Source organism: Triturus cristatus, chromosome 1_2 (genome assembly GCF_964204655.1).
Source record: "Triturus cristatus chromosome 1_2, aTriCri1.1, whole genome shotgun sequence".
NCBI lineage: Eukaryota > Metazoa > Chordata > Amphibia > Caudata > Salamandridae > Triturus > Triturus cristatus.
The window spans coordinates 337,889,737-337,909,752 of record NC_140580.1 but is presented as its reverse complement, the minus strand read 5'-3'; the positions used below and the strand labels follow the sequence as shown (position 1 = coordinate 337,909,752).

General features: G+C 46.9%; 1 protein-coding gene across 1 annotated transcript in view; it reads right to left on the bottom strand.

Moving 5' to 3' along the window:
* LOC146867277 (guanylin-like) overlaps positions 1-20,016 on the bottom strand; it is a 51,948-nt gene that overhangs the window by 12,431 nt on the left and 19,501 nt on the right. The window contains exon 2 of the mRNA XM_085603945.1: positions 13,285-13,438. Coding sequence (XP_085460071.1) covers positions 13,285-13,438 — 154 coding nt within the window. The remainder of the gene's footprint in view (positions 1-13,284; positions 13,439-20,016) is intronic.

Below are 20,016 nucleotides of genomic sequence, written 5' to 3'. Positions count from 1 at the left end.
AGCTCACCTCGAACAGTCATCCTTTATGGTACCCAGAAAAAAATCCAAGTTTACCTGCAAGGGGGAAAATAGTAAGCTTATGAATTCTGATGAGGGCATCCCAGACATCTAATGTCGATTTGAGAATTTCAGAGAAGTGGCAAACCAAAGGCTTTGCATATTTTTGGAGCCACGGTATCGGCCAGGTTGCCCGGCCATTACTGCAGTGTCCATGTGTACTCAACCATGTTCATTTTCACATAACGACCATTCAACAGGAATTCTGAGCTGCCTGATAACTTCAAATGTCTAGAAGACCCAGCCCCCCTCGCCCCCCAAAACATCTTCGAAGCTCTTATTACATTCCTGGAAACTCATGGTCCTTTCCCACCCCAGATAAAGTGATCATTTGAATTCTGTAGGACCTTTATTTCATTCTCTTGGAACTTAACGGGGAGCGTCTGTATGATGTAAACCCTCAGGTACCTAAGTATTTCATGTGTGCGCCATTGAAGTGGAAGCATGTTCACCAGTTTAGCTTTAATCTCCAATGGCAAGAACACTCTGAGCATTTCCAATTTTCTAGGTTCACCTTAAAACCTGAAACCCTATTGTAGGCCTAGTGAAGTTCTATCACCTTGGGAATTGAGCGTGGTGTCTCTGTCAGCATCAGGGGGATATCGTCAATGAATAAATGTACAATGAGTTGAACACCCTCTAAAGGAATACCCACAGTATCCAAATGCTGTCCGATATCTGCAGCCAGTGGTTCAATAGTGACCACAAAAGGCGCCTGAAACAGTGGACAGCCCTGTCTCATTCCGCTGGACAGAGATGTTACTCCCGACCTACCCCTGTTGTCACAAACCCATGACATCGGGAATTTATAACTGCTGCAGTGCTATTCTGTACATTGTACGTGATGCACGGCCTATTACCTCCAAAACTTTAATGAGAAAAACCCAGTTGACCCTGATGAAGACCTTTTCGGTGTCCATTGATAAAATCACCATGGGAGTAGTTTGGTAGTTGGCCTTCTCTATAAGAAGTAACACATTTCTGATGTTGTCTGCCCGCTGCCTTTGCAGGACAAATCCTCACTGGGCTGGGTCGATTAGGTACAGTAAGTGGGTCCTGAGTCTATTTGCCAGAATATTTGTAAAGAATTTTGTGTTAGAGTTTAACAGGGCAATGGGCTGGTAGGAGCAACATTTGTCAGCAGATTTACCAGGATTGTGTATCAGGTTAATATTTACTTCGGCCATCAATCGGAATACTGTTTGGGAGGATAGAAAAGAGTTAATTAGGGAAACCAATTGGGGGGCCACCACATCTTTGAAATGCTTATAAAACCAATTTGTAAGTCTTTCTGGAACAGGGGACTTGTCTGGGTGATGGTGTGAAATTGCAGCAGGGACCTCTTTCTCCGTTATTAATTCCTCTAGCTTATCTATAATAGTTTCCGCGGCCTGCTCCATCAAAGAAAGACTATGCTTCAACAGAAAGTAATGGATCCTTCTGATACAAGGCCACAAAAAGTTCCCTGGAGGCTATCATCAGATTCACTACTATAAGGGTGACATCCCTGCTTACCTGAAAGGAGGGAATCTCCCTAGAGGCCGTCTGAGCTCCGAGTCTTCTCACCAGTAGCGAGCCGGTCTTGTTGCCCTGTCATAAAATTTCTGGTGGTGGCAAAGCAAAGCTTTTTTGGATTTCTCTGAGACAAGAAGATCAATTTTCCATTTAAGGGAAATAAACTCAAGAAATCCTCCAGGGAGCCCAATTGTCTATGGTGGTTCAAGGCTTACTCAAACACTGTTTCCAGGGATACTGTTCAGTCCCATAGATCTGGTGTTGCCGCATTCTTTCAACAATACACTGTCCTCTAAAGATTGTGTTAAAACCTCCCATACTACATTAGGGTGAATCACTGCTGCATTTTTTCCAAAATATAGTGCTTCCAGGAATACTAAAGTGTTCGATCTGGTTTCCCAGGCCATGCAACCCTCTGTTCAATTTCCTAAATGAAACCCCATCTGATTTGAAAACATGAAAAGAGTCAGAATCAAAACATAAGAATAATCTATTGAAAAAGCTAATGGCTATTCAGGTAAATATATTTCACATAAATCAGACTTGGTTAAGGTCAAAGCAAATCAGCTTGTATGGATGATTGCAGACATTGGGGCTGATTGAGAAAGGTAGTTTACAGTTTCGAGTGAGGTCAGACTTTTGAGTAAGTTTTTTATTTTTCATTATTCACAAGCTCTGAGACTATGTTACTACTAAATAAAAAAAAAACACCAGTAAGTCCAGCGCTACATATGGCCAGCAACTGGTTCTAAAACACCCTTCCATAGACAATAATTGAAGTAGGGTCTTAAAATAATTGGTGCGACGCGGAAGAGTAAAGCAATCTAGATTCTACCAGTGAAGCTACTCCCTTGGCGTAGATGTGCCAACAGGGAAGCATCTTCTCCCTCTAAGCCGATGGGGGCCCTATAAAGCAACATTGTAAGGTTTTGCTTCAATGGTCAGGTAGGAGAGCCTTATGCCTCTTTCGGGCCCACATACCCCTAGGAATAAAAAAGGGTAGACATTGCCTCCGAAGGCAGACGCAGCAAGGAAAACATGCATCAGGCGGCCGGCCTTAAATATGGCTGGCCTCTCCTCACCTCAAAGGTGGCGACCTTGTGTCAGGTGTCAATGACTGACTTCCGCAGAGCCAGGAAAGGCATCATCTCTTGTTAATCTTGAGTTCTCCAAACTCCAAATGTGGTGGGGAGGCCACAGTTTGGTGGAGCAGAAGCCACCCTGATTTACTGAAGTGCCACCCGCTCCACATATTCTGTGTGCAAGTATGCATATGTATTTGTATTTATGAATCACAAACGTATCTAACGGAGAACAACTAAGCATTGTACATGATAGTGGTATTAGGAGCTAAAAGGAGTTTGTGTACATCTCTCACCGATCCCCTCAGTGGTCATACCCCATACCATCATTTTGGGCGGCTGTGAACTGCCATTCACCCAAGATTCTTGTGAATTCTCTTTTCAGGACATTTCCATGTAATCTCATGATGAAACAAACACTCATCCTATTGACTTCTTACCATATTTGTCACAGTATGAATTATCATCAGTACGTTTTTTTACAATTAAGAATATTTAGATTAATTTAAACCTTTTGGGATGAAACCATCTAAGTAATTGATCCACACGCACTTCTGGTGAAGTAACCACAGTGCAGAAGAGGAGTAGCACAGGCGTACAGTTTGTGGCAGAGGAGCAGGCTCTAATAAATGAGTAGTCGACAGACACAGGCGCAGCAGCAATCAAAGCCGAGGTAAGCACAAGCAGCAGAACAGTCAAGGCAGGCGCGTAGCTAGGGGGGGGCGGTGGGGGCGGTCCGCCCCAGGCGGCACTATTTTTGGGGCGGCAGCCACGCGGCACTGGTGGCCCGTTGCGGCGGCCTTTATAATTTATTTGGGGACACTGACACTACTGTTAGAGTAGCGTCAGTCAGTGTCCCCAAATAAATTATAAATGCCGCCGCAACGGGCCACCAGTGCCGCGCGCGCGGCCCTCTTTGAAATGCAAGCGCATGCGCATCGCCACCACCTAGCATAGGCCCGTGACGTCGAAGGACACGAGCGCTTCTGCTACTGCTAGGTTGACACGATCCGGGCGGAGGTGGTGGCAGGCCGACGGCGACGGAGCTGCAGGCAGAGAGGAGATACAATACAAATCTGCGAGTCTAGGTAAAGCGATGTACCGCCCTAGGCTCGAAGCAGTTAATTGTTCGGGGACGACGGGACGTGGACTACAGGCAGGGCAGAGACCAGAGGACCCTCCACGGCACTTTCTGAGAACACCGGGCGCAAGTAAGTGATGTTAGATGAAGGGGAGAGGATGTGGTCCGTCGGCCGGACTAAACTGCCGCCTTTGGTCATCACATTGGTTGATTGTAAATGCCGCGTTTTTAGAAAATAAATAATATGACAACATTGAAAGGTAGCTGACAATCGATTTATGAAATGCCGCAAATGGCCACAATGCTCCACTGTTCGTTTTGCTAGATGCGCTGCAAAGTACAGAGCCAGAGGTGTGCTCACTAGAACACAAGTGGCCGATTACATCCTGCAGGTGCTGGAAACTAGAGTTCGAGCCTCGAGGTCACCACACCAGGTGCTGCTGGCTTCCTGGGGGCGCCGTGTTTGTAAGTTTATTGCTTTTGAAGCACCTGCTGCAGCGTTTCTCTTTCTCCCCCCCTGTCCCCCAATTACCAGGCCTCACATAAATGTCAAGATAACTCGTGTGATTAATTACCTTCCTGGCGAGAGATCCGCATTTTGTATAGTTGAGGTTTTGATTTAGGTGGTTAGTGCAGAGGGTTAATATGCCTGCTGCAAATAACGTGTACCAAGTAGATTACAGAGTGGGTATGATGTAAACAGATCAGCAGGTTACTGCTTTCAAAAGAGACATCCTTTTGTTACTTGCAATTTATAACTTAAAGTCCTAATATAGAACAGTGAGATATTAACTTTCATCCTGGAACTGCATACAGACTGCAAAGTATACATTATTAGAACATTAATTAATGTTGCAAAAAGGGTTAATTTGGCTTGAAATCGATTCTTATTATTAAAGAAAACTCCCAACTATGCGGTTTCATTTTCGCCTCGGAGTTTGTACTTCTCCACACCAAGATCTCTTAAACTATACTACCTATCAGTATGGATGACATGTGACTCCTACACTTTTAGTCCTTTGGCTTATGTAACATTTCCTACACTGATTTACACGCGTATGATTGATTGTCTCTGTGTAATGTGTGTGTGATGCAAAGTGCTCGGACAGCCTACACTGGTATGAGTGGCGCTATAACTAATTCAGTGCATCTGAGAGAGTGTGGTTATGGAGACTTGGTCACTGTTAAAGGGTGCTAGCGAGAGATACCTCTGGTGGTGGAGGTGGTCATTGGGGCGGCGCCAACAAACATTGTCGCACAGGGCGCCACCAGCACATAAGCCGGCCCTGGCTCTAATACCTTCGGGTCGAGTTTGCGCTATATAAATATGCCAAAAAAAAAAAAATACGTTTTGTGAGTTCTGCTATAAGCACAGTTGCTCCAATGTGCTTCCGTGTTCACACTCCACTGAGTGGGGGTGAAGGAGGGTGTGTTTGTGATATGTTTATAGCTTCTTTAGTTTCTTGAATTAAACTTGCCATGGGTTTATGGTGAACCCGTGTGTCAGTGTTGAGCTGTGATATCTAGCAACCATATGCATGACGTTACACATTCTGCAGTAAACATGTGGTAGGTGCATAACATCTTGAAATAGTTTTTCACGTGTGATGCACTGGACAGTCCATGAACTGATTGGCTACAGACCGCCACTGTTTCACAGCCTAGCTAATGCATGCAGCAGATGACCCGAGGCCTGGTGATTGTGTGCGAGCAGGTGATTGCTTGGAAGTGAGATCACAGAGAGCCATCACTGGGTCAGATCTGTGGAAGTTCTGCATGCTTTCACAGATACACAGCACCAAGTGACAATGGCTGTCTCTTCAAAGCACCAGCCATAGTCTGTGCCTACCTGCTCCACAGGGTTGTATGTGATTTCATAGGAAAACGGTTAAATGCCACCTAAACTGACTGTTGGAAACTTTCGGGAGGAATTGCATTCACCATTTCATAGAAACCGATGAATAGATTTAGCATGCTTATTGTTTAAGGTGTAAATCAAACCCTTCAGGATGTCATGATTGCAAAAAAAATCACAATATCAACACTTTTGTAAAAATGCCTCGCATTTTACAAAAGTGCCTGTGAAATTTTGATAATGCTTAAACTTTTGCCCTCCCCACCGCCCACTCGTGAGGTTGGATCACTGCATTGCTAAAATGTTTTAGTGGCGCAGGCCCTGCGCCTTCTGCAGCAAAGCAACTCTTTCTCTCCTCTTCAGCGCGAATATCCAAAACCAGCCTTACCCCAGCTAATTTAGCAGCAGAAGTAGGCTCCAGCCCCTGAAGGTGGGGCTAATATGTGCGTTCTCTCTTTTTAGTAATATAAAACCTGCGGGACTGTGAAACTGAATAGCTCCTCCACACTTCTTTCTGGACTGATTAGTTATGTTTCAAAATGTGCACACACTGCACTACGATGCGGAAGGAGTGGGTGGAGGAGTGGTAATACGTCCGCAGCCAGCAAGAAGGCCCAGCAAGTTAAGACCTCTAGTTTTACCTACAGGTCAGAAGTTTGAATCGCAGTAAAGTGGATCTTAGCCTTTCATCCTTTCAAGGTTGATAACCAGAGCACTCTGTAAGTAATTATAGAATATGTTATTTAATTTGAAAAAAAATCCAATTTACTGTTATTGTAGTAATGCTTCAGGTGCCAATAACTCTTATTTATTTGAAGTTTTTGAAAAGTGCTCTTACAATTGTCCTTTCTCACATTCTCCATGTATCCAAGGCTGACATTCAGTTCTCCAGTGTGCAGCATTGAAGTAACAATTACCATGCAGCACTGTACCCTGCCTTCTCATCACACCTCATTCCACCCTGGCCCACTCCTTCCTGTCCCACCCTATACCACAACCCTACCCTGTCCCATCAAACCAAACCCCCACCATGCCCATCTCATCCCTTACCCTCACATCTCATTTCTTCCCTCACATCTCACCCCACCCCATCCCATTTGCATCAAATCCCACCTCACCATCTTCTCAATCCATCCCATCCGAACGCTAAAAGATCAAACCCCAACCCCACCTACCCTCTCCTCATCTCATCACATCACCTCGCATCATAGCCCATCCCAAAGACCACCCCTTCCCTTTTACTTTCCCATCCCCTATCCCATTGCATTCCATCCCACCATTCTCCCATCACATTCCATCCATTACACTTCAGTCACCATTGCATCTCCCTTCCCCACCCTCCCTTTTCCCATTTCATCCCATCTTCTCACGCCCCATCTCACTCACCTGATTCCAGGAGCGTAGCTAAGAGGGGGGCGGTCCGCCCCAGGCGGCACTATTTTTGGGGTGGCGGTCGCGCAGCACTGGTGGCCCGTTGCGGCGGTCTTTATAATTTATTTGGGGAATCTGACACTACTGTTACAGTAGTGTCAGTGTCCCCAAATAAATTATAAAGGCCACTGCAATGGGCCACCAGTGCCACTCGCGCGACCATGTTTGAAGTACGAGCGCATGCGCACCGCCACCTGTTGCTTGCAACTGCTGCCTGCAGCGTACGCACGCCGCCACCACCACCTAGCATAGGCCCGTGACGTCGCACGAGCTTCTGCAAGGTTGACTGCACGCTGGGCGGAGGCGTCCGGGTTCATTGTGCGCGCCGCCTGGGGTCTGGTCCGGGTCGGGACACAAAATAGTGCTTGCACTTCCTGTGGCCGGCGCTGTGCAGCGGAGCTTGGGGTGCCTTGGCTTGGGGTCTCCTGGTGCTTGCGAGGACGGGACATTTAAACCTGGAGCACTGTTTGTGGAATGTAGCGTGAGGGGAGCTTCATTCAAACAGGTAAGCCCCGGCGCAGTTCTTGTCTATTAGGTTCCTCTTGTGAGAGAAATGGGGACAGAGACAGGAAACGTTTATCCTTGCACACAAAGGCTTTCTTCGTTACTTTTTAATATAATTATGTGAAATGGTGACAGGCTGTGCCCTTACAGCCCTAGATGATGCAGACTTGATACATACAACAGTGTATTCCTGGTGTACCTACATAGAAGTTTGATTCAAACTGTTTGAACGTCAATATTCAAGCTTAATTTGGGAAATGTTATTAAAAAAATAATGGAAACACAATTGTAAGCAGCTAAATATAAAACAAAATTGACAAGGACAGTCATTTTGATTTCTTTTTTTTTTTAAGTGGAACGGTCTCTTAAAGCTTCGCTAATTCACACACAGCATAGGGACAGTATGGACAGCTGGTATGCAACGTTTCCAAACACACAGAGAAGAGGTTTAGCATGTGTAGCAGCAGTTCTGTTATGTTGACCTGCCAGATATGGTTCAGAGTTAGCCAATTACTTGGCCTCGGCACTTTATGCAGACATCAGTCTGCGTTTGTGATTCATCCGTCAGAGGTTTTCCAGTAGAGGAACTGAATCACATTAATGTGAGTGGCTGGCTTGGAAGACATTGGTTATCCTCATAGAGCTGTTCTATAAATGGAGTTGGGGGGGAGGAGAGACTCTTGACACTTTCCAGCCTAACCTGTGTTAATGTTGAGTGTGTTTGGGGGTTCTGCATGGTGGTTCACAGTGGAGGTTAGGGCCTTGAATCCTTCCCCCTAATTAGTGTCAGCTATGGTAGTGTTGTTTGAACATAATGCCATGTGCCCTTCTAAATGACACAGGTGGTTGATGTAAGAGTCATTCTAGTGCAATATTTGTGGATTTTATGTTTCTCCTTTGGTATGCATTGTTCCTCATCTAGGTTCAAATTCAAACATTCTACCCTAGATTCTTATTTGCCTGTATCCTTGTAGTTGGAACTGGCCTGTCTCTTGCTTTCATTGTCTCTGTTGTCTTGTTCTAGCCTTCCATTTCTACTCTGCCTGATGTTTCCCAGCCTAAAGCCGCTCAATATTGAGGTCTGTCTGTCTCCAAGTATTGCGTCTCCCGGTTCCTTTGTTTTACCTGTCCCACTAAAGTATGAGAGTCTCTCTTTCTCCAAACGCCATCCTGAAAGCATTAGTTCCCGAACCCCTCTTGTTCACTGGTTCCCTGTTCCCTAGTTGCTTAGACACCGTGCGGACAGATTGTCAGAAGGACAATCACCTATCCAGGGATAGCTCAGCTGGTATTAAGGCATAGTTTTGCTCCCTGTAACTTGTTTGGGAATGCTCTGTTGTCTGGTGAGAGTAGCTCTGCTGACAAAAACCTTAAAGGATAGATTTGCTGTTTGTACTGAGTAAGAAATTAACCAGAAGAGCAAGGCAATGATCAGATGAATGGTACTAATCAGCTGCCTTTGACATGTGATGATAGCTGTGGTCACTGTGGCACGTAAGTAGTACTTTTGCTATCTGTGACATATGAGTGATACTTGTACTATAAGCGCTGAGTGTGGAATAAGTCTTCATCTGAGCAAGTGGTGTCTGTGCTGTTAGCGCCAGTTAGACATGTGGGCTATTGCACCTGTCTCTGGGTAAATGTCAGTCTGTACCCTGCCCTTATGTTGATGTCTTCTTGTAATTCTCCTCAGGAAACAGCAGGGATAAACTGACCTCTCTGCTTCCATTCTCTCATTGATACATTTACCTGCGAGCACAGGCAAGCCTTTCATCTCTCTCTTCCTAAATAATGCATTCATCTGTAGAGCCTAGAGTTCTAGAGAGAGTTGAATGTTGTGTGAGCTATTTACCTTAAGCATTTTGGCTTGTGAGAGGAAAGGAACACAAAAGATTGAGATACAAGATACAAGAGAAGAACCTGGTATTCTCTGATCCCAGGGCACCAGGGTCTAGGTTACGAGAGCTCCAGTTGTGATTGCAGGTTGCCAGTGTGATTGCTCCAGTTAGTCAGCAGTTGTCTAGGCGCATCCAGGTCTGTGTCCACTAAGGTTATGAACCTTTTGAAATGCGTAAGGGATCTGATGAAGGGCTTTATTCCCGGATGTCTGTGAGTAGAGCGATACCAGTAGTAGCAAGCTACCACTGTCCAATGATTGAGCCGTGGACATTTTGAAACACACATGCGTAAAAGCACACATAACTTACTTCATATCCGGACTTCTTTTAAGTGGTTATTTTTCTCCAGACCTTGGTTCTGCCATGCCTACATTCGGGTCTGGGAGGCAGCTGAAGACGTGTGTTACAGGGACGTGTGTTACACAGCCTTGGCGTTCCATACTAGACACGTTATTATGATTCTACTGTTCTTGCGGACTTTTAACACTTGGTTACCATGAAAGTAATGTGAAAACAAAATTGCAGAAAAATGTAATGTTTCTTGTTTCTTCTGATTATTCACGGAGTCCCTGGATAGGGTTGAACATATTCCCATGGCCCCTACAGCTGTGTTTAAGGATTGTGATGACAATGTGTCTCCACTCCCTGTATTTTAGCTTTGGGCCCCCTGGGTAGGCTGTGCACCATGTGTGTGCTGAGGCTGCTCTGAAGGAGAGATGCACTATTACAAGCTGGCTTTGGGTCCCAGGGAGTTGGTTGCTGCTGCTTAGAAGTAATGACAGGGCGTGATCCCTGGTTGTTGCCATTGGGCCACCAGAGCGGGCTTTGTATCTGGTCTGTGTTGGCAAGGTTGTGGAGCTGACTGACCCCTTTGTGCTGAGTTTAGTTCTAAGGGCACACAGTGAGTCATTCCCTGTGAATAATTAATTTGCTGTTTTTGAAAGATAACGAATTACAGGCTTCGACACTGTTAAGTTGGCTCTGGGTCCTCAGAGCACATCACGTTTGTGCACGTCCCCACTGCTTTAATGGGGGGGGGCCATGATGTTTGGACATTTATTGTCAGCTGTAAATGACGGATCCCCGAACAGTGTCATGTATGTGCATGTTTACATTGTGCTGAGGTGATTACCAGGTAATCGTTCACGCAGCTTTCTGATAGATGTCGCATGTGGTTTTTCTGAGTCCCCAGATAGATCATGCAGTCTGTGTGTCCTCCTTTGTACTGCCGGTCACTGGTGCATTCAACTGTGTAGCCTTGGACTGTGTCATGTATGTGCATGTAACTTGCATGATCGAGGTAACTATTAGCGGCGATACTACGTGTCTCTCGGACCTCTTTCAAGTGCGTGCTGTCCTTTCTTCCCCCCCCCCTCCGCCCCCCCCACCGGGGCGGCAATCTGAGGGATAGCCCCGGGCGCCACAAGCTCTAGCTACGCCACTGAGTCAAGGAACACAGGCAGAGAAGCAGACATGAACCATCAGTAGAGAGCAAGCTGAGGAGCTGCCGCTGGATATTAATAGAAGCAAAAAGGTAGCAAGCAGCCTGACTGCATCTGGCAAACAACCAGCGGCCACATAGAGCAGCAAAAAGAAGCCAGGAAGACCGATAGCAGCAAAGAACCAAGTAGCAGGCACTGACTGCAGTTGTGAGCTCATGAAAGGCACTCTGCGCACATAGGCAGCAGACTAACCAATAATTTGTGCCAGCAGCGTGAGAGGCAGCAAGGGACCATGGTCTGTGCACATTTAAACATTCTGGGTCTGTAGGATATTTCTGTTGACTCACGAGTAGGGTGACCAACCGTCCGTAAATTTCACGGACCGTCCGTGATTTGGACCTCATGTCCGTTGTCCGTGAGGATCCTTTAACGGACGCCTTTTGGCCGTAATTTTGGGCATTGCAGGGAACAGCACTGTTCCCCTGTATGAAGCCTCAGCTCCATGATAGGGCCGCCTCGCACTCCTCCTCGGGGCACAAGAGCAGCCCCACCCTGCCCTTTGTCTTTCTGTATGTGGCTGATTACCACATACAGAATGACAATGGGCCAGTCTGGGCCTCCCCCGGCCTCTGTCTAGGGCAGGGCATTCTGTCAGAAGGAAGAAATGTGCAAAAACGCCAATGCTGCTACGAGAGAATCCAGTTCAAGAAAAGAAGCTGTTGAAAGAAGTTAAAAAGAAGGGGCTAGAGTTCTTTCACAGTCTCATCATTTTAGAACTGATGAATTTTCAATATTATATTCAAGGAAGCTATGTTTGCTGCTTTTTTATTTTATACAACTAACAACCATTGACAAAGTCAATAGTTCTGGCTTGTTGCAGGTGTAACGTTACTTGTTGCGTTACATATCTGGATACAATGACGAGCCAAATACCAGTCGGGCGGTACACTATTCTAAGCACAGATTTTTAGCTTAGGTGTTTTAAGTCACACCTTTAATTACATCGAACACCCCCTTTGGGGAGACCCCCCAGTTTTTTCATCCCACTTAAAGCCCTGGAAACAACACCATGTCACAGTCACCTCATGGCCTGGGACTGTGCATCATGCATGACTCATGTCTTCAACTTTTTCAGATTGCCTATGTGCATGGGCATAGAGAACCTCACCCCCATCCCTTGCTGTAGGAACTACAGCAAGGGTGGAATTCTTGATGGGCCTCTTCTGTCTACAACTCTGCAGACAAAGGCTCAGCTCATAATTAATATGAAAAGGTGGGCGAGTGAGTACGTGAAGGGATGGGTGGATGGCTGGATAGATTAGTGAAATGGTGAATTGATGAATGTAAGGGTGAATGGATGGATACTGAGAGAAAGGATGGATAGATGAGTGAGTGGAAGGATGGATGAGAGAAAAGGTAAATAGATGGATGTATGGGTGGAGGAGTAGATGAATGGGTAAATGGGTGGATGGATGAGTGAAAGGATGGATGGATGAGTGAAAGGGTGGATGATGGGCGAGTTAATGGGTGGGTGGATGAGTGAAATGATGGATGGATTGATGAATTGATAAGTGAAAGGGTGAATGGATGGACGGATGAGTGAAAGCATGGATGTAAGGATGGATGAGTGAGTGAAAGGGAGGGTAGATGGACAAAAGGATGGATAGATGAGTGAAGGATTGAAAGGGAGGATGGATGAGAGAAAGGTTGTATGAGTAATATGGTCAATGGATGGATTCATGACTGGATGAGTAGATGGATGGGTGGAAGGATGGCTAAGTGAAAGGGTCGATGGAGAGAAACGGTAGGATGGATGGATGACTGAAAGGGTGAATGGGTGGAAGGATGAGTGACTGGGTGGATGGATGAGTAAGTGACTGGATGGATGGGTGGAAGAGTGGATGGATGAGTGTACCGATGGATAAGGTGAAAGGGTGGATGGATGGATAATGCATGGATGAGTGAAAGGGTGGATGGAGGGATGGATGAGTGAAATGATGGAAGGAAGGATACATGATGGATGGGTTTGCAAATGGTTGAATATGTTTGGATATGGATGAGCTTAATTATATACTATTGTGCGACCTCCTCTGATGCGTCTGCAAAACTTTTGGCCCAAATTCTTGTCCTTAATTTTGACCTCCTGTCCTGAATTATTGTCCTGAATGTTGACCCTTTGTCCTGAATTTTTACACTCACCGTCCTGAATTTGCACATATGCCAGTTGGCGGCCCTACTCACGAGGAGGACATGGTTGGGATGGAGCACCTTTTTATTGCTCATAAACACCCCACCCCACCCTGACAAAAATGTAATCATTTCACAGAAAACCACTGAACAAGTAGTTCACCTGGATCACTCTAGACCAGATCACTCTCACGCAAAGCTCAGACCCAGCTTATACACTAAATTATCTTACTTAGTACTTTATAGGCTTCTCCAGGGTTGGTGTCACACACGTCTTTGAGCTTCGCAGGAAGGCCTTTGCACCAAGCGCCATAGTTTCTTGGACTTATCCTGGGTGTGTATTTCAATTCCATCACCTCATCCAGGGTAAAGGAGCGCCCTCCAACCTGCATGTAATAAGAAACCATGAAGTACGCGATGCAAACTGGCTGAGGTTTTTAAAATCATGCTTCAGCAAACCCAGCAAAACTCCCGCCCTCCACCATTGCAACTTATAAAGTAGAGTCCTCCGATGATGTAGTCAACGACTTTGCCTTGGGCTCCATTATACTCATGGAGTTTATGGGGCCGATGGGAAAAATGTCCCATATTCAGATTACAGGACATTTTTCTCACTTTGCACTATTATTAAAACATCCCCAATATTTTCGGGGATTGCAGTGCATTTACTCCAGCAGCACCGGGCATCTCCTGGTAATTCTCGGCGATGTTTCTAACAACCATTTGCTGCTGAAGAAAGCTGAGGGAATTAACAACGGAAGAAATGTTTTATTTTCCAAACCTAGGTGTCCAGGCTGACGCATTGGGAACACAGTAGCTGGGAGAGGAATTACCAGGGCAGCCTTAACGATTTATTTACCAGCCAACTTTAAAATCGGGAAATTATTTCTTTCCTAAATGTTCTTGATAAATCAGTTGCTCCGACTGTGTAAAAAGACCCACAATGTCCTAAATATATGGGTGGAAATTAGACTGAGGCGTTTATTAAATGAAAAAGATAATTCTTCCTTCTTTGTTTGAACGTGCACAAGTTAACATTACAGAACATACATACACATAAATTGTCTCCTTTTTGTGCACGAGGTGTCCTTAGAACAACATAAATTTAAGAGTCAGTGAGTATTTAGTGGTTATTACAGCAATTTACATTGAAAGGTCATATGATCCTGAAACGCAATTAAACGGAGCGAGCGCAGCCAGTTTAACGCAGAAGGATCGTGACTTCGAAACAGAGGGGCTGTCCTGTCCAAAACTCTTGCATATAAGGGTGGAAGGAAGGTCTTTCTCCACTCCATCTCATGGCCGCTCATCCATCTATCTATCTATCTATCTATCTATCTATCTATCTATCTATCTATCTATCTATCTATCTATCTATCTATCTATCTATCTATCTATCTATCTATCTATCTATCTATCTATCTATCTATCTATCTATCTATCTATCTATCTATCTATCTATCTATCTATCTATCTATCTATCTATCTATCTATCTATCTGTCATCATTACTGTTAGACCTGGCATCATTGGCATGAGTCTCTCCTCTTTTTTTTCTGTTTGCCTCCTCTATTTACGATGTTTTTGCTGGATTATTGCTTTGGGCACTGTGCCACTGCTGATCAGTGCCACAGTGCAAGTGCTCCCTATGTTAAATTGTTACATTGATTGGTGTTACCATGATTGGCTTGGTTGACTTACTGTTCAGACCCTAGTCTAGTGCACTGCGTGTGCCAAGGGCGTGTAAGTTAACTGCTGCTGGTGGGCTTGCAGCACTGGTTGTGCCACCCACAGAAGCAGCGTGTAAAATGTGTCTCAGGCCTGCCACCGCAGCGCCTGCGTGCAGTCCCTGACTGCCATGTCGACTTGGTAAGGAAACCTACTTACCAGTCTCTAAACCTTCACTTTGCCACATTTCAGACACCTCTATGGTAGGCCCTAGGGCAGGGTGCATTGTTGGTAAAAGGTAGGTCATGCCCTGATGTGTGTGGCATGACCTAATAGTGAATTACAGCCATTTTCGTTTTTCACTATTGAAGGGCTACCTGCCTCCAATAGGCCAGACTGGGCAGACTGATTATTAACTCCATTATAATCTATCTGACTCAGGGAGCATGGTAGCAAGTCGAGTTTAGTATCCCTGAACTCAGAATTTCATAACACACCCTTTAGGATGGATGGTTTTTAAATTCTATGTTTGAAAATAGCACTTTTAGAAAGTGGCTATTTTCTTGTCCAACTATCTACCGGTCTCTGCTGGTTTGGTGTGTGTGTCAGGGGCTGGGTGGCTCCAGAGGTCTGAATGAGTCAGTGTGGGGTGAATGGGGCGTTTACACATAGAGTGAGGGAAGAGTAGCCTGCCCTGCCTGACACAATACTGGCTCCGCCTCCTGCTGGGCGACTGATAGCCCTGCTCCTGTCAGTGACAATACTGGCTCCGCCTCCTGCTGGGCGGCTGAGGACTCTGCCCTGCTCAGTGAATAGGCCAGGTGCCACTGCCTGGCAACACCCCCAACAAACCTGAGCTGGTGGGAATCTCCCTGCTTGGACAAAGGGAACAAAGGGAAAAAGGGGTATAAGAGAAGGACCCCTGAACCAAGAACTCAGATCACTTCTGACAAGGAAACCTGTACCAAGGACAAGAAGCCTGCTGATCTAAGGACTTGCCTCCCCTTTCTGCCAGAGTGCTGTTTTGCTGTGGAGGAACCTGAAAGCTGCTTCTTTATTTTTGCCAAGGAACAAGGAGAGAGGAACTTGGTGTGTACTCTCTGAACACTTGCTAGGAAATCTCCAAGGGCTGGAAGAGTGCCAGTCTCCTGCTGAAGTCACAGGGCCAAAGGACTTCACCATCTACTGAATTGCTGAATTGCTGGAAAGTGTTGTTTCCAGTACACAAGGGAAAATCTGCAGTCTCGACGCCAGCAGCAACGCCAGTGAGCAGTGGGTATCGGCCCCGGCTCCAAGTGACCCCGTCTCGACGCCGGTATCGACGCCAGTGAGGAGTGAGTATCGGCTCTGCCTCCAAGCGACCCCGTCCCGACGCCGCTGCTGATCGCATCGACTCGACGCCCTTCTCGACGCCGTGAGCGCTGCTCCGGCCCGACATCCCTCGACGCCGCTGCGGATTGACCCGACTCCGAGGCACGATCGACGCCGACCCCGACGCCGACATCTCGACGCCGTGGATCATCGTTTTCTTCGTTTCTCAAGGTACTGTACTTGTGGGGTCTGTTGCAACTCCAGGCTCGACGTAGCGCTCCTCGCGGTCGACGCCGAACCTTGGGAATCTTGTAGACTCGACGTCGTGTGACTCCTGTGGGGGTTACATTGTTGCCAAAGAACTGTGCTCAGAAGAATACTTTGCTAAAGAACTATTTGCCAAGAAGAAACCTTACTTGAACTATTATTTTTCCTTCCAAAGAGTATTTATTAAGACTGTGGTATATTTTTGTCGTTATTTGGTCTTGTGCTAAGCCTTATATAAAAATACTATTTTTATAATAACTTCTGTGTCGTGTCCATCTGTAGTGTATTCACTTTATTACTGTATGTGGTCATAAATGCTTAACACACTGCCTCTGAGATAAGCCTGTCTGCTCTGCCAAGCTACCAAGGGGGTAGCAGGGGTTATCTGAGTGTGTAATCCCCTTCCCCTGACTAGAGTTGGTTGGTCCCTATTTGTCAGAAGTGTATACCTCTGCCAACTAGAGACCGCCGGTTCTAACATTGGTGGTCAGCGGTGAGGATTGAACTTTGCATTTATGACTCATGTGCAGTGATTAGTGTACGCTACATAGTGAAAGCAGACCATAACGCAGCCACAATCTGTTTTTGGTAGGATATTCTATTTTTGTTCTCCGCTTTCCTGGAGCTTATTTTTTTAAACACTGCCAGTTTTGACCATGGAGAATGCCGGAGCTGCTACACCTGTGGAGAATGTTGTGGGGGAATTCGATAAGGAGAAGATAGATTCCTACACGCTAAAAGATCTAAAAGGATTTTGCAAGCAGTTTAAAGTTCCTACCACAGGTGTCTCAAAGAAAGAGGGCTTCCTCAAAGCGCTTAAGGCCTGGTTAGAGGCCAGAAATCCCTCTGATCCGGTGGTGGTACCGGAAGAGGAAGAAGAAGAGGAAGAGGAAGAGCCCACAGGTGGGCCAGTGTCATCTCCAGGCAGTAGTGCGTCCTCTAGGAGCCTTTCCCCCGAAGAATTAGAAGACAGGGAGAAGGAGAGGGGGTACAAGTTAGAAATGGCAAAACTTAAATTAGGAGGGCAGTTGGAATTAGAGAATGCAAGAAGCAAGAGAGAAGCTGAAATGGAGAGCAAAAGATTAGATTTTGAGAGAGAGAAATTAGCGTTTGAACGTGAGAAGATGGTGAGGGAGATGGAGCTTAAAACTAAGAGTTTAGAGTTGAATCCCTCTGGTGGCAGCACTCCATCTGTGCCTGCAGAAAGTAGGTTTTATTTTCCTAAAGATGTGATCAAAGATTACAGTAAGAATGAAGATATTAGCCAATGGTTTAAAGCATATGAGTTAGCGTTATTGGCCCACCGGGTCCCTGAGAAGGATTGGGGAACGGGGTTGTGGAGCCGCTTTACAAACGAGGGGAGAGATACCTTGTTGAGCCTTCCTGCTGAGGATAGGATGTCTTATACTCATATGAAAGATGCTTTAATGCTGAGATATGGCTTAGCTCCAGAAAAGTACAGACAAACCTTTAGAGAATGTAAGAAGTTGCCTGGTACTACGTGGGTTGAATATGTGTCTTTTTTCTGCAGAACCATGGATGGTTGGATAAAGGGTAGCAAGGTTGATAGTTATGATGCTCTTTATGATTTGTTTGCTTGGGAGCACTTGTCTAATAACTGTTTTCCAGAGCTACGCCAGCACCTTGTTGATAGCAAGATATCTAACCCTAGAAAACTTGCTGAGGAGGCGGACCGCTGGGTCAGTACCAGGGTCCACAAGGGTCCAGTGGGAGACTCAGCCAAAGGTGGGTAGGGTCCCCAGCAGAAGAGTGGGGGGGACAGGGGTAAACAGAGGGAGTTTCAGAAAGGGCCCCAAAGTAGTCCCCAAGGGAACCAAGGGAAGGGTTCCCAGCCTCTCCCTGTAAAGAAGCCAGAGGCCCCGACAGGTAAACCTGTTCACAGGGGCCCCATGACCTGCTATGCCTGTAAGCAGGTGGGACACCGTTATTATGATCCCCAGTGTCCCATGAAGGATTCGAATGCACCGCCGCGTGCACCCCCTCGGCAGGTAGCGAGTGTAGCCCTGGGAGGGGAGGAGATGGGTGCCCCCGGTGGGTGGGGTCCCGCAGAAATGTCCCTGGTCTCTTTAGGAGACGTGGAAATGGTCCCTCCAACCCCTCTGCCTAGTAACACTAAGAAATATAGGCAGTGGGTGACCATTAATGGCCATAGGGTGGAAGCTCTCAGAGACACCGGAGCGAGTGTGACAGCTGTCAAGTGTCACTTGGTGTCCAGAGAGCAGGTGGTCCCGCATGCATTCTACCCCGTTGTAGCTGCTGACAACTCACAGAGTCAGTGTGAGGTAGCTCAAGTTCCTTTTGAGTGGGGGGGGGTCTCAGGTACTCTTCAGGTTGCTGTGAGGCCCGCCATGCCTGTTGATTGTCTCTTGGGCAATGATTTGGAGGACTCCCCTTGGGCTCAGGTGGAGAGAAAATCGCATCTGGAAATGTTGGGTCTGCCTGAGTGGGTGTGTGCGACCACCCGGTCCATGTCAGTCAGTAAGGGTGTTGATGGGGCCCTGGAGCCTGAAAGTATGGCCCAGGTCCCAACCGTGAAGAGAAGAGGCAGGGGGCGCGGGAAACCGTCCCCCATCGTTCCCGCGGTCCAGGAGGGAGCAGACCCTGAGGGGGATGCCCTGGAACCGACAGGAGAACAAGTGGCCGAACTGGGAGACCTGCCCGAGCTGACCCATTGGCAGCAGGATGGTGGTCCCTCCAGGGAGGAATTTCGTGCTGAGCAGAAAGTGTGCCCTTCTCTTGTGGGTATGAGGCAGCAGGCCTCAGCCCAAACGACAGGTGATCAGTCAGGATCACATTGGGTCTACTGGGAGAACGACCTCCTGTATAGCGAGCCTAAGGCTGCTGAACCTGGGTCAGCCCGTGTGCTGGTGGTACCCCAGCGCTTCAGAGCCTTCCTACTGGGGTTGGCTCATGACGTTCCGTTAGCTGGACATCTGGGGCAGGACAAGACCTATGACAGGCTTGTCACCCATTTTTATTGGCCCCAGATGAGAAGGGATTCAGATATCCATTGTAGGACCTGTCAAACTTGCCAGGCAAGTGGGAAAAGTGGGCGGAAGCAGAAGGCTCCCCTCCAACCTTTTCCCGTCGTCAGTACCCCCTTTGAGCGAGTGGGAATTGACATTGTGGGGCCACTGGACCCCAAGACAGCCATGGGCAACAGGTTTATCCTGGTCTTGGTGGACCATGCCACCCGGTACCCGGAAGCCATCCCTCTCCGAACAGTGACGGCCCCCGTGGTGGGACGGGCACTGATGGGTGTTTTCTCCCACATGGGGTTCCCCAGAGAGGTGGTGTCAGACCGGGGCACCAACTTCATTTCGAATTATATGAAGTCTCTGTGGAAGGAGTGTGGGGTAACCTACAAGTTTACCACTCCTTACCACCCTCAAGGTAATGGGCTGGTTGAGAGATTCAACCGGACCCTAAAAGGCATGATCATGGGTCTTGAAGAACCAATGAGGCGTAAATGGGACGTCCTCTTGCCATGCCTGCTGTTTGCTTACCGTGAGGTGCCACAGAAGTCTCTAGGGTTCAGCCCCTTTGAGCTTTTGTATGGTCACCCGGTAAGAGGACCTTTGAGTCTGGTCAAAGAAGGCTGGGAGCAATCTCCCAGGAAACCTCCCCAGGATGTATATAGTTACATGCTGGCCTTTAGGAACCAGACTCGGCGCTTCAGAGATCTTGCTCAGGCAAAT